This window comes from Botryllus schlosseri, chromosome 2 (assembly GCF_051294905.1).
Source record: "Botryllus schlosseri isolate E-star chromosome 2, Bs_hap1, whole genome shotgun sequence".
NCBI classification, from domain to species: domain Eukaryota; kingdom Metazoa; phylum Chordata; class Ascidiacea; order Stolidobranchia; family Styelidae; genus Botryllus; species Botryllus schlosseri.
This window is the reverse complement of record NC_137237.1, coordinates 22,656,272-22,670,624: the sequence shown is the minus strand read 5'-3', so window position 1 is coordinate 22,670,624 and position 14,353 is coordinate 22,656,272. Positions and strand designations below refer to the sequence as shown.

At 40.3% G+C, this 14,353-nt stretch overlaps 2 protein-coding genes across 2 annotated transcripts in view; both read left to right on the top strand.

Annotated features, from left to right (window-relative positions):
* The window catches only part of LOC145434183 (serrate RNA effector molecule homolog), a 356,705-nt gene that overhangs the window by 284,073 nt on the left and 58,279 nt on the right, over nt 1-14,353 (top strand). The gene's annotated exons all lie outside the window — the stretch shown is intronic.
* On the top strand, nt 191-3,945 carry LOC145434162 (U5 small nuclear ribonucleoprotein 40 kDa protein-like). Its single transcript, XM_080311476.1, has 9 exons — nt 191-332; nt 747-876; nt 1,090-1,186; nt 1,248-1,413; nt 1,978-2,100; nt 2,595-2,798; nt 3,320-3,381; nt 3,441-3,544; nt 3,619-3,945. The coding sequence occupies exons 1-9, from the start codon at nt 213-215 to the stop codon at nt 3,666-3,668; spliced, it is 1,056 nt and encodes a 351-aa protein (XP_080167602.1). The 5' UTR covers nt 191-212; the 3' UTR covers nt 3,669-3,945.

The following is a 14,353-nucleotide window of genomic DNA, read 5'->3' as shown; positions in this document are numbered from 1 at the left end:
CTCACGTGCATTTTTGACCGTGGCAATTGAATTTGTCTCACTTGACGTTCTAACATTTACGTCCACTGTCGCCCCCTTGTTTCTCAGAATCGCCCACTGGGAGGCGATATCGCCCACGCTGGGGGGAACCACTGGAGTATTGTGATAATAATGTTAATCGAAACATCAATCTATATTCTTGCAGAAAAGTAGCCTACATCAATTGATATACTATGTCGGTGCTTGCTGAGAAGCGAAGACTGCAATCATCCGCACTTGTGCCTGCCAAAAAACCTAGAAATGAGTTGATGCCGAGTAGTGGAGGCCAGGCCAATAATGCGCTGGTTCAAAAGGTATTCATATGCCTTACCCTCTGATAATATAAAGAAGCTACGTTACGGAGCTATAAAACAAACTCTATCGATAATAATATGCATTTCCATCTACTGATTCGTAGTATGAGCATAGTTGTTATAATTTGGGGGGGGGATTAACTAATCTAGACACAATGATGCAAGTAATATATTTGAGATGTGTGGGGCGCCATGCAGTGTCGCACGCCTTTCTATATGATGGAGCGGGGCCTTTCATCCCACTATTGTAAATATTCATTTAAAACTTGCTTTCCAGCTAAGTAGAGCTGGTAATTGAATTTGTGATAACCAATTGTTATTATAATATATCAAAATTAGTTGCATCTTGCCTTTCACTGGTGGCAAGGTCACGGAAATTTTCCCAATGGATCGAACCATTCCATTATTCACCAGGGCCCTCCACGGACATCGAGCTTATTCGCACCGATCATGCTGCTCACCGGTCACGAAGCGGAGATCTGTTGTGCAAAGTTTCATCCTGAAGGAGAAGTTCTGGCGTCTGCGGGATATGATAGATCGATCTGTAAGATATAATCTCCAGTTGACCTATCATTTTTTTATTGATATGGTGATTTTACATATCTGTTATTCGTAATATAGCGTATTTGAAGTTTCAAGTTGCATTGGTTAGTGTCAATCATAAAAATGTGATTCGATGAGTGCCAAATATAACTTCTAACCTATGATAGTTGGTTGAAGCTGAAATTCTCTATCTAAACTCGTGTCTTTGCTTTAGTTTTGTGGACAGTGTACGGAGAATGCGAAAACTATTACGCGATCAAAAGTGGTCACAAAGGGGCGATTTTAGAGATGAATTTCAACACGGACGGGAGGTAACTTACGAATCTTTACTTTGCATTTACTTTCGACTTGATGATATCGCCCCATTTCCAGCAACATTTTCACCGCCAGCTCTGATAAAACAGTCGGGATGTTCGATAGCGAGACTGGGGAAAGGGTGAAACGCATGAAGGGCCATGAAGCCGTGGTAAACACGTGTGCGTCATCGCGAAGGGGGGACCAACTTGTTGTTTCAGGCAGTGACGACTGCATGGTGAAGGTATACCTGAGTATGTTACGGTCTATAGCATTTACCCATATACTTTAGATTTGATGCAATACTAGATGGTATCCTAATTGACCATGTGATTGAATAACATTAGATAATGATTATATATTGACTGTTATTTTGGTGACGAAGATATTGTACAATTGTCATCAGCTGCTGAAAACTATGGCAGCATGACTGATTGTATTTGTGTCGCAGATTGAACAGTGAAAATGCACTATTTTTTTAATAAACGTGATATTTAAAATTTCGAGATAATAGGAAGGACACTTATAAATAGGCTATCATTATGGCTATCTGTATGACTAATGTATCCCTTTGTGTAATTATTGATATTTCAGCAAAGGTGAGTGGTTTATCCGAATGTTGGCTACCCATTAGATGTTTAGAGCTAAATTCAATAGTATACGCCAGAAGGTTTACCTTGTCTGAATCGGTGTTCAAAAATAGGTCATGGCATCAAGAAGACTGGTGAGCACAGGTCGGATTGATACTCGTGAACGATTTTTCTTAGCCAGGGTTATTGATGCAGTAGCTAACCTAAGATGTTTTCAGGTGTGGGACGTCCGGAGGAAGGCCCCTGTCAAGTCATTGCAGTCCACATATCAAGTCACTGCCGTGGCTTTTGATGATACAGCGCAGCAGGTATTCTCAGGAGGTATCGACAATGACATCAAGGTAATTTCGGTATAAAGATACAGGCTATGTGCTTTTTTGATAAAACTATGTATAATTAGCTGGGTTGGCCAGTGCCAGATTCAGAATCCTGAAATGCTCTGATATTCCCTCTACGATCCTAGATGTCCCACTGTATTTATTGGCAAGTCACTGTTTATACTGGCACATTGAGTGGATGTAATTTTTCAATCACTGATGTACTCTCCCCAGATATCGTTTTGTTGCGATTTAGCTTCGTTTCTCCACCTTATTTGGATAGGGCAAAAATTGGAGATTCGGTTCCCGTGTAAACTTGCAAAATTGCAAAAAAGTTTTCATGTTGAGGGTCAACTTATTGGAAGTTGCATAGCAGGAAACTTTGGATGTCCCTAGCTCATCTCATTATGCATTAGATTATTGCATGATAACCGAAATTTGTAATGGGCCTATGTATATATGCTGATTGCTGAAAAATGTCATCATTAATGAATCCTCAAGTCATTTGTATTTTGTAGGTTTGGGATATACGTAATGATCGCACCACTATGTCACTTCGCGGTCATACCGACACCATCACTGGATTAATGTTGAGTGCAGACGGTAATTTCTTATTATCAAACTCGATGGATAGCACATTGAGGGCGTGGGACGTCCGGCCGTATGCACCACAGGAGCGGTGTACAAGGGTTTTCGTCGGCCACCAACGGAATTTCGAAATGGTATGAATGTCCGCCTGTGTCTTCAGCTGTGGTAGTGCCAATCATGTTACCACACATTCCCTAATGTTCTAAGCTCACTTGTGTTGACATGTGGTATAACTTAGTAACAGAGTTAATGTCTCGCCTTGGTAAGTACTTCGTCACAATCAAACTTGTGTTTGTGGAAATCAACAATTTCTTGTGTTTAGCATAATATCAAAACATTACTGTACGTCAAAGATTCATATGACGTGATGAAGATAATTAAAATAATATCACAATGTCAAAGTGGAGTATTTTGTGGAGGTGCACTTGGAAATGGCCTCAGTTGTTGGCACATACTTGATTTGTAGTCAAATCCCCTTCGAGTCGAGTAGCAAGATGATTTTTTTACTGAAATTATACGTTTCCCGCCACAATGTTAATTTATCAACGGCAATTTTTGATACTATTTTTCACTATGGGACCCTTGAAACCTCAATTGCCCATAATGAAGTGTAGGAGTGAGATATGAGGAGGTAGTGATATTTCACATTTTCCAGAATTTGCTGAGATGCAGTTGGTCACCCGATGGCAAAAGAGTGGCTGCCGGATCAGCAGATAGGTGAGTGGCAAGCGCTTACATTCGACGAATCGCCCGTTAAAACTGGTCTCTTGAGATAGATTTGTGTATGTGTGGGACATGCAGTCGACCCAGTTGATGTACAAGCTTCCCGGACATGCAGGTTGCGTTAACGAAGTGTCTTTTCACCCGAAAGAAAGAATCAGTAAGTAGTGCTAGCATGAAAGACAGCTTTTCATCAACGCAATCATTAAATTGTCATCCAAATTTTTTCCACAGTTGTATCTTGCTCAAGCGATAAACAGATCTATGTTGGAGAACTGCAATAACGATTGCAGGCGCTGACTAAGGGGACTGCAGACCGGGTAGCAGATCCACTGGATTCTTATGGGTGACGAATTTGAGCGACCCGCGCATCGGATAGACTTCGTCACGTCGTTGGCTTGTCCACATGCACTGAAAGAGTGGGCTTGTATTTGCAAGTTGAGACTTGTATTAGAATTAGCAATAGTCCAACGCTGTTTGATTACTGCATGAATCCAGCTGCTTTTTACTTGAAGGATTTGTCCATCTTTCGATTGTAATTTACAACAAACTTCTACTTGCTATCTGAAGAATTTCTTGTTGACCGAGCTGACAGGTGATATTATGAGTGAGAGCACGTCTTTTGCCAATGAGCTACCAATATGGCTTCTGAAGATTACGTTAGCAGATATGGTTTCCTCGGAGAAATTGAACAAGTTTCAACCTGGTATCTCTCGACGAGATATTAGCGTGGTGATAGATCTAGTAACCAGAGGTGGTCAAAGTAGTCTAGAAAGCTACTTAAGTAGAAGTACCTCTTCCGTAAGTGACCGAAAACTACTTGAAGTAGAATTGACTGACTTTAATTCTACTCGAGTAAGTGAGTAGTTTTGAAAACAGTCTCAATTCGTTGGCATGGACTGTCCAAAGATGCAGAGAGCTTGATTCGTATTGATGCATCCCAGGAGGTATCAATTTTCGACTGAATAAGCATTCTTCCGCATCATGAGATGCAAATTATAGTATTGATATGAAAATGCGATACTAACCCTTAGTTTACTGGAGGACCTTGTTTTAGAGAACATCATGGCATGGCGCCCTACCCCATATTATAAGGCCTCAAGTTTGAGCGATGAGCAATACGGAGAAGTTGTATCGGACATGGTTTCAACACTTCGCGTGATTAGTGTACGTAAATAACAAATATAGTGGATCGTAAATATATTTAGCGTAGCTTTATTTTCGGAAAATAGAGGCATTACTACACTTGCTTTTATGCTTCAACATGTATGCTCTGCAGAGAAAAGAACTGAAAGTAATTAGAAGTATGATACTCGAAATTGAAAGTGAAATACGATACCACTTCTAAAAAGCAGAAAATTTATTTCATGTCTTTTGTCCATGAAGCTTCATAGGTGATCTGCTAAGACAGGTGTAACGATCAAAAAAGCCGGATTTTCCTGATTGGCAGGACACGCCATGCGCTGCTAGATTACGGTATGATAGGTAATTGCTAGATTACGAGACGGTAGTTTCAAACGTTATGGTGTCCATATTTACTGTGATGGAATATTTGATATGGGCGACAATGCAGTGTGAGTGGAACCAAGCAATCCGGTACCTAAATTATCTTCACTGATACTTTCGTGAAAACAAATTTGTCAATCCAGAACTACTGTGCGCGAAGCGCAACAAAATTTCTGGGTTTTACTTGACTTCTATGAGTATTAAATAATGGTACTCCGTGAAAACAGCCCCAAAATTCCTCAGGCTATCTTCCGTATTGAGGGATTAAACTATTTCTACTTGACAGACTGAAAATAACGAAAAGTAAGTAAGTAAATCACAAAATATTACGAAGTAGAAAAAAAATCAGATCTACCTGAGTAAGCACCAGAAGTAGAGGAAAACTACATGAGTACTTCCAAAAAGTAGAAGTACTTCGTTACTGACCACCTCTGCGAGTAACTACATTCGAGTCAAGTCAGATCGAATTTTGGAACTACGAGGCATGATCCTATAGTTGCATTTCGTGAGATGATTGAAGTACAGAATGGGTCGATCCACCGATCAAGGATAATCCCAGAATTGTCAACGAAAAACTGAAATAACTCCACTTCTACGGCTTGTTTTGCATAGTTTTTGAAGACAGCGCAACAATTTCATGGGGTTGGCAGATAAATTTGAATAATTTTTTTTTTTGCATTTTTGGGCAAATTCAAAATTTTCGAACTGTACGAAACCCGTGAATATTTGTTGGATAGAATTCAAATTTGGTGTGCGTCGTTTTTTAAGGCAACCTAACGATTTAATCACTTAGCCAGCAAGATTCACGAAAAAAGGTTATTTTTGAACAGCCCTTTGGGGAACAGAACCATAACTGCCGCACCCCAAATCGAGCTCAAAGTAGCCCAAAATGATTTCGTTGATTAACATAAATTATAGAGTATTTATTGCAAATGTAGGGGAGATGTGGTACCGATGGATCAAAAATTGGAAAAAGTTCGCTGGCCCCAAAATGTTTAGCCGAAAACAGCAGATCTTTTGCTGGTTCAGCACTTTGATACAAGCTCTACCTATCGCGCACATATACGTGAATATCCGTCTTGTCAAAAAATATTTATGGACGTTTAAAATTTGTTGCTCGAACGTGTCATCGGTCCCCCCGGTGGGTCCAATGGCACACGACCCGGGGACCTATGACACATATACCCTAAAAAACTCAGATGTGACAACTTTTCTTGCTCAGTATTATAATCTAAGCTACAGCAAGCCAAAGAAGAATTTTCGGTCGCAACCGTCAAAAAATGGATTAAATATTGACTCAAATGTTGTCATAAAATCACGTTTCGATTTAGGCTCGGACTTATAAATTTGAGGGTACATACATATTGACCGAAAATCGACAGTGTGACTTCCAAAGACCTCGTTATAGCGATAAAACATCATATTCAATTACTACATAAAGATTTTCTGTACGTAGTCATGTTTCATTTGTTTCACGATTAGAATGCTTGATTATTTTGCTTGATTTGGCTATTGTATCATCGGTCCCCACCCTACTAATTTTGTACATGAATCGAAAAAAATTCCATTCAAGGAAAGAACTGAAAAAAATAATAGGTTCCATTATATAGCCTGATACAAGCCCTAGACTTCACAATAAAAATGATTGCTGGTTTGTTCGTGTTGAAGGTTACAAAGAAGAATGTATATGTCGATCTAAGTTTAGTTTACACCCCCCAAAACAAAAAACATCTGTGAGAGACCCCATAGTTCGCGCACGTCGAATTTTTTTGTATGTGAGGAAAGATGTTGCCAGCGTGCAATTGTAGAAAAGTTCACGGAGTGTAATCATGGAATTATCATAGAGAATTTTCAAAGTATTTTCGGTCCCAGTGATCCATCGATACCACATCCCCCCTATGACACGTTTTTAATTTTATTTGCGCTGGGCGCGCGATTTAATATTGCAAAATATCTTGATTATTGGGTACTCTTCCCCCACGACAATACGTAGAATTTATAGAAATGGAGACTTCGGCGTCGATCATTACTGCGCCACCACGCACCAAGACATATGAAGTTATAGGCCATGTAACATGCGACTGCAAGAAGTGTGCCAGAACGAGCAGCAGCGAGAAGACCTTGGTCGAGAAGGAATGCCCTTGTGGTGACCGAAAACTTCGATATATATATACATATACAATGTAGCCTACATATATGTTTAATTGTCCATAGGCGGCTAAATGGCTGGCGCTGAATGTTCCTACCCTGATGGCGATCTGAGCCCCACAGGACAAATGCCATCCCGCAGGGAAAAATTATTTGCGAATACCAATTTGAAATCGTGTGTGCCTTTTGGTTTTGGCGATTTCCATATCTTTTGATATATCAGATATAGGAAGTCATGGAATAGCATCATATAACGAAGTCAATATCTCAACGGGTCTGCCCGAAGATGTTCAATTCATATTTAGGGGTCCTACCTTTTCCAGCACACCTCACTCAGCTCTACCGGTAAATCTCATTACGTGAGCGGAGAGGGGATAAAAAATTTATAGCAAAATATATGCAATTCCCGATCATATTGACCGATTCAAACATGGATTATATAAATTTTTCGCGCTTCGCGCGTTTACGGTCCTGGTGGGGAATGAAGGCTCGGAATAAATCTGAAGTGGGGAATGAAGACAAAAAGGTTGGGAACCACTGTTCTACAGCATTAAGTTTCGGCCAACCTACGGCTGGGCAAAGTGAGATGAGGCGCCAAAAAGATCGACGGCGATAAAAGCTTGGCCAAAATTGACAGTCGCTGGTTGGCCAAAACCTACAGTATTGATATGGCCAAAAAGTTAAACAGCAGTTTTTAAAATGGACAAATCTCGTAGGCGACCCAAAATTATTTTCGTATAGGCTAATAGAGCAGTGGTTCCTAACCTTTTTCCTCACGTACCACTACGCGTGCCGAAGGCGGTCAAAAATGTTTCCACCGTGTTTAGCTGCCGAAGGCGCACCACAGAGATTTCTGTAGAGGGTCCTTGGAATTCTTGTGGTCAAATATATTAAAACGGAATTTGGTTAGGTAACAAATCACAATGCTTCACGGCTCTTTCCCGTAAGCCGTCATTGGTGGGCAGAGGTGGTCAGTAACGAAGTACTTCATCTAGTTTTTGAAGTAGATTTTGCCTATACTTGCACTACTTATCAAGTAGTTATGATTTTAGACTACTTCTACTTCTACTTGACAGTTTTCAGTTTTTTAGGAAAAAATAGGCATAAAAACCTACTTACTTACTTACTTGTTTACTTGTGAACCGCTATCCTACTTCTACTTGAGTAGAAATTCCGGCGTTACTTCTACTTCTACTTTAGTAGCGACGGTGACTACTTTTACCACCTCTGTTGATGAGATACCCACGATGACGACGTTTGCACGACGACAAAGGCTTCAAAAAACTTAGAGTCAACCCCACTTGAACTAATAACATCCTTCGGTCAAAAAACAACAGAATCTACTCGCGTACCACCTGGAAGACCTTTGCGTACCACTACCACAGGTTGGGAACCACTGAAATAGGGCCTTTCGGGGTTGATTTTAATGATATTGAAAAAATATTCCGCCCGTGGCCACATTATAATATAGAAACCAGGAGCCAGGAAATCGCGCCTCGCGCGGAATATTTCTTCAATATCATTAAAATCAGCCCCGAAAGGCTCTATACTAGAGAGAGATAGAGATAATTTTTTTAACAAATATGTATAAAGCTACAGAAATGGATCCAACCGCATTAGCAATTATAAAGGAACGGCAACCGTTTGACTGCTTTAGTCCAGGAGTCTAGCACAGTGCAGGTCTACTAAGGTAGCGACAAAACTGTATAACCTCCTCGACCAATACTTTAGGAATCACCGGTGTTTAACCGATGCTGTTGCCAGCAGCAGATAAGAAGTTGGTAGGAAATCCTTGCTTGGAACGCTAAATGTGACAAAATTAGACATGTTTTGCCTGCAGAGGAAAGGTTGCCGGCCCCTGTATTACATACACTGGTTTGATATCATGGTAAGACTTATATGGCATTATGGTTTCTCTGGAAAGCATGACCTACGGAAATTAATTGATTAATATCGCTTGGGTACTATAATCTAGGGACGTCGAGCAGTCGTCAGTCTTGGGAAATACTCTGGATATTTGGATCGGGATCTGGCGAAATTGGCGAAGGTTTAACTCGACATGGTCAATGGTCATGCCAGCTGGTGATCTTCAGTCTTTGCCAAAATATGGATTTTTTTTTTATTTGGATTTAGCCAAATTGGTTGGGAGGCCCCGACTGGCCACACCAGCTGACCTACCCCAGTCCTCGCAAAAATCCTGGATTTTAAGTATTTGTATTTAGTTAAATTAGTGGGGGACCCACCCTATTAGGCCAAACGTTTGGTGGGAGGACCCCACCCTGTTGAGAGTTTTGACCGTTCTTGGTCATTTGCAACGTGGAAGTAGGCCTACTTCTTGGTCATTTGCAATAGTCTTGGTCAGTGCTTTTCAACCTTTTTGAGCTCCTTTCGCACTTTTTTTTGGAAAATAAATTTCATTCGCACAAACTAACCGAAAATTGTTATACATAAAAGAAAAGGAAGATACTTAACAACATTTTGTTCAGATGTGCTACAAATTGGCTACTATGTAGCTTAAACTATCGAGTGTCTCATTAAAAAGGCAACTTTTTTCGCTCGTTTTGATTTAAACTATTTCACTAAAACCCTTCTCGGCGCTACTAGTGCTTGGATGGCCAGGTTTGAAAATCTGTTCTGCAAACCTGCAGTGCACAGCTATCCAAAATCCGATTTTTTGTGGCATCTCGCGACCCAAGGTTCACCCATGAAATGTAATTCATTTTTAATATTACAGTAGTATGCTACGATTTTACGTACATGTGTGTCATACAGAACGCGCACACCACAATTCTTCCCGACACAGCTCTATAAAATATGTCTGCCGCCCGCGATTTCAAATTAGGGTGAATTAAATTCCTCTGCATGTCGCAGTTGTTGGCCTACTATATACTGTCTGCTCAGATTGCAAGAACGTGACTATTCCGTGCTGACAACGAACCACATCCATATCAAGAGGTTTGGCCATGCAGCATCAATCACTTTCTTGCAAAGGTTTTGTCGCCGCTTATGTTTTGGCACCGCATGTTATCAGTGATTTGTTGGCCAAAACTTTTCGCCTTCCTGTGCCCCGACGCAGAAGGGGTTGACGTCGGAATGAATGAATCTCATAGGCCTGAACTCGCTCGTTGCATATCCCCACACTAGGCCATCCCAACGGTCTTCGGCCTAGTTTTCCAGAAAAACACAGTCAAACAAATCTTGTCATTAATCCAGCTCATGATAAGCCATATTTTCTGCGGGCCTCGCATATTAGCTACATTACCCAACGCAATGACTTTGGATATGTAAAAACTATCGCAGAATTTTTCGCAATAAATCAACAAATATTACATATATATTAACAGACTGACTGGCACGGTGATGACCCAAAATTATACCTTTTGCGGTCCATATACTTCAGGGTTGTAATGACTCGAGTCACGATTTTTTGATGACTCGACTTGACTCGAATCATTTTCTCAAATTACGGAAATGACTTGACTCCAGTCAATCTGTGTATTGATTCGACTTGGACTCGAGTCATTGCGCATGACTCGAACCAAGTCATATGACTCGAGAGTCGAGACTCAGACGGCCAAGACCGATATTTCATTGTAATTTCAAAGAACAGTAAAGTAACCACCCTATTGGGATTACGTCCATTGGTACTGGCATTTTAAAATGCGACCAGAAACTGTTGAAAATGAGTATATTATAAATGCGAACCAACCGATATCACCAAATAGAGTTGTTAAAGTGGGCTTAACCTGGCTTTAACTGGAAACTGAGCAGTCAACACAAAGACTTGGACTCGGACTCGAGTCATAATAGCATGACTCGGACTAGAACCTCTGCTCGATGACTTGGACTCGGACTTGACTCGGTGTTGAATTGAAAATGACTCGACTTGACTTGAGTCAAAACCATAAAAGTGAGAATGACTTGTGACTCGGAGCTTTGTGACTTGGTTACCACCCTGACATGCTTTAATGACCCTTGAAGGGGTAAAAATTTGCGTTACGATAACTTGCAAATGTGAGTCTGTAATGATGGTATTTAATACTATCCTCGTGCCTCGCGCTAATCGAACAGGTATTACGAATGTATGATGATTGTTTAGCGAAAGAAAGCAGAAGGTCAATTTGACGTCATTTTTTCAGCCTGTCGCAGACTCACACGGGCTTGTATTCTGTAGCCTATGTCTACCGCCAAAGAATGTAGAAGATTCTTTGTCTACCGCTACACCAGCTTCCAAACCAGGCTTTTGATTACGTCATAATTATAGAGAGAGAGAGAGAGAGTTCTTTTATTCGTCAACCATGAAATATAGTAAAGGCAATGTCCACAAACATTCACGTCCAATAGTATACATTTTTTTAATTTTCCTAACTATAATTTACACGGTATAGACTGGGAGACCCGATATGACCGAAGTCTTCTAGGCCGGAGTCACCCAAGCATATTGGCAGTATTAATTATAATATGGATCAATTTCTTCTCTCTTATAGTGCGAAAATATTAATTCACTACGGCTTCTGAGAGCTACGATTAGTGGAGCGTGGTAAGTTAAACAAGTTTTTACAATTTAGTCGCAACTACAAAAGTGACACTGCCCTTGAATTTCCTATTAGGCAGAGATGAGCTTGAGCATGGATTAAAATTTGGATTTGAAAAAACAGAATTTGAGAAATTTTGTCGGATTTGGATTGGATTAGGATTAGAAAATTTTTTCTGGGTGGATTCGGATTGGATTTGCCGATTTTCTGGGAGATTGATATGTCGTGTGGCAAATGGCGACAAACTTTATTCAGATCAGTTATTTATGCACTTATCGTACACTATACTATGGTAAACTCGGTGCAAATGAACATGAGAGGTGCTGCCCTCTGCTAAGTGATCTTGAATAAAGAGAATCGTTGGTTGTGAAAGAAAAATTTCCAATCTCTCCCTTGCATAAATTAGCATTTTTTCTGAATTTCAAGTTGGAATCGGATTAGGATTGGACATGGACTTGAATATGAAAAAGTCCTGGATTAGGATTTGGATTAGCATTTGAAGTTAGGATTTGGATTGGATTAGGACATAAAAAATTTCAAATCCGCTCATCTCTGCTATTAGGTTCATTGGAATTATTCCACGTCAGACAAATTAACAAATTATTATTCACGACTTTCATTCGCACTCAGTCCGGATTTTCATTCGCACCATTCGCACCACCTTCGTCATTCGCACTGCAATTTTTTTCATTCGCACAAGTGCGAACCGTTACACGGGTTGAAAAGCACTGGTCTTGGTCATTTGCAACTTCAATCCTTGGTCAGAGAGAGAGAGAGTCTATATTTTCATCGAACCAAAATACATAACAAACGGCAGTGATGGTGGTACATTTGCAACCTCAATCCTTGGTCATTTGCAACCTCAATCCTCGGTCCTTTGCAGAGATGAGCGGATTTGAAATTTCTATGTCCTAATCCAATCCAAATCCGAACCTTCAAATCCAAATCCAAATCCATAACTTTTTCATATTCAAGTCCATGTCCAGTCCTAATCCGATTCTAACTGGAAATTCGGAAAAAATAATAATTTATGCAATGGAGGGATTCGAAAATTTTCTTTCACAACCAACGATTCACTTGTTTCAAGATAACTTCGTAACCATAACTACATTAATAACTGGTCTGAATAAAGTTTGTCGCATTTCGCCACACGACATTTCAATCTCCCAGAAAATAGGTAAATCCAATCCAAATCCTAATCCGTTCCGAAAAAAATGTCTAATCCAAATCCAATCCAAATCCGACAAAATTTCACAAATCCTGTTTTTTCAAAACCTAATCCTAATCCATGCTCATCTCTGGTCCTTTGCAACATTCCTTGGTCATTTACAACATTTCTCGGTCATTTGCAACATAAGGACACCAGCCCTATCGCAATGATCGGCGGTTCGGTTACCGCATACGGCGCATACTCGAACTATAGATAACTAACCTACGGAGGTTAGTTATCTATACTCGAACTCGACAGAGATGATTTGAAAAAATGGATTTGAAAAAAACGGATTTGTGAAATTTTGTCGGATTTGGATTGGATTAGGATTTAAAAAAATTCAGAATGGATTAGGATTTGGATTGGATTGATCGATTTTATGGGAGATTGATATGTCGTTCCGCGAGTGGCGTCAAATTTTTTTCAGATCATTTATTAATGTACTTATGGTGGTACATTCGGTGCCAATTAACATGAGAGGTGCAGCCCTATGCTAAGTTATCTTAAATCAAGAGGATTGTTTGTTGTACAAGAAAATTCCTCATCGTGCTTGGACTTCCTTTCTTACATTTCTTCTAAATTTCAAGTTGGAATCGGATTAGGATTGGACACGGATTTGAATATACAAAAGTTATGGATTAGGATTTGGATTCGATTTTGTAGTTTAGGATTTGGATTGGATTAGGACATAGAAATTCCAAATCCGCTCATCTCAGGTACTCGAGTGATTCGTGAGAGCAGCTGATTAGTTGGTCTTAGTCAAGTTTGTTGGTGCAGTTGCATATGCAGGCTTGCAGCAAGATGTTGTGCTTTGCACCCCTACTAGAATCTCGGTACGTTTTGCCTGCGACTGCGATGATTCTCCAAGTTGAAGTAATTTAATAAAAAATAATAAAAAGATAAAACGTAGTGTGAGCGCAGGAGACGGATTCCATACAGGCTTTGCAGTTTGCACAACCGCGAGCTGATCGAGGTACTGCGTTAGACATTATACGGCACGCTTGCCTATAATCTGTTACGTAAATATATTTTTTAATTACGTAAGTTTCACGCCGTACCGGTAGTTACCGCGGCACCGGTACTGTATTTACTCTAGTTATTTATACAGTATATGTGCGTGCGCCAAACAGTGCGAGTTTTGTAACCTGTGCCTGTGAACGTGGATGATACATTGGGAGCTATCAACTTTGGCACTTCTTCGATGGCAGTCAGACATCGAAAAGTGTTCACCATGATCACCGATGAATGTTTTCCATGAACACGAAAAAAAATTATAAACGTCAAAATATATTTTTTTTTGTGCCTTTCGAAAGACGAATGTTAGGGTTGGGGTGGGGGGAAAGGGGGATATTAGGGTTGTCGGAGGCGATATTAGTGTTAGGATTGGTGGATGAGGATATTAGGGTTGGCGGAGGGGATATTAGTGTTAGGATTGGTGGATATTAGTGTTAGGATTGGTGGATAGTAATATTAGGGTTGGGGTGGGGGGTATTAGGGTGGGGGAAAGGGGGATATTAGGGTTGGTGGAGGGGATATTAGTGTTAGGATTGGTGGATGGGGATATTAGGGT

Coding starts and splice junctions, on each gene's coding strand:
- LOC145434162 (XM_080311476.1), top strand. CDS start 213: ATGTCGGTGCTTGCTGAGAAGCGAAGACTGCAATCATCCGCACTTGTG. Junction 877..1,089: donor GGGATATGATAGATCGATCT/GTAAGATATAAT, acceptor TCTTTGCTTTAG/TTTTGTGGACAGTGTACGGA. Junction 2,101..2,594: donor GTATCGACAATGACATCAAG/GTAATTTCGGTA, acceptor TGTATTTTGTAG/GTTTGGGATATACGTAATGA.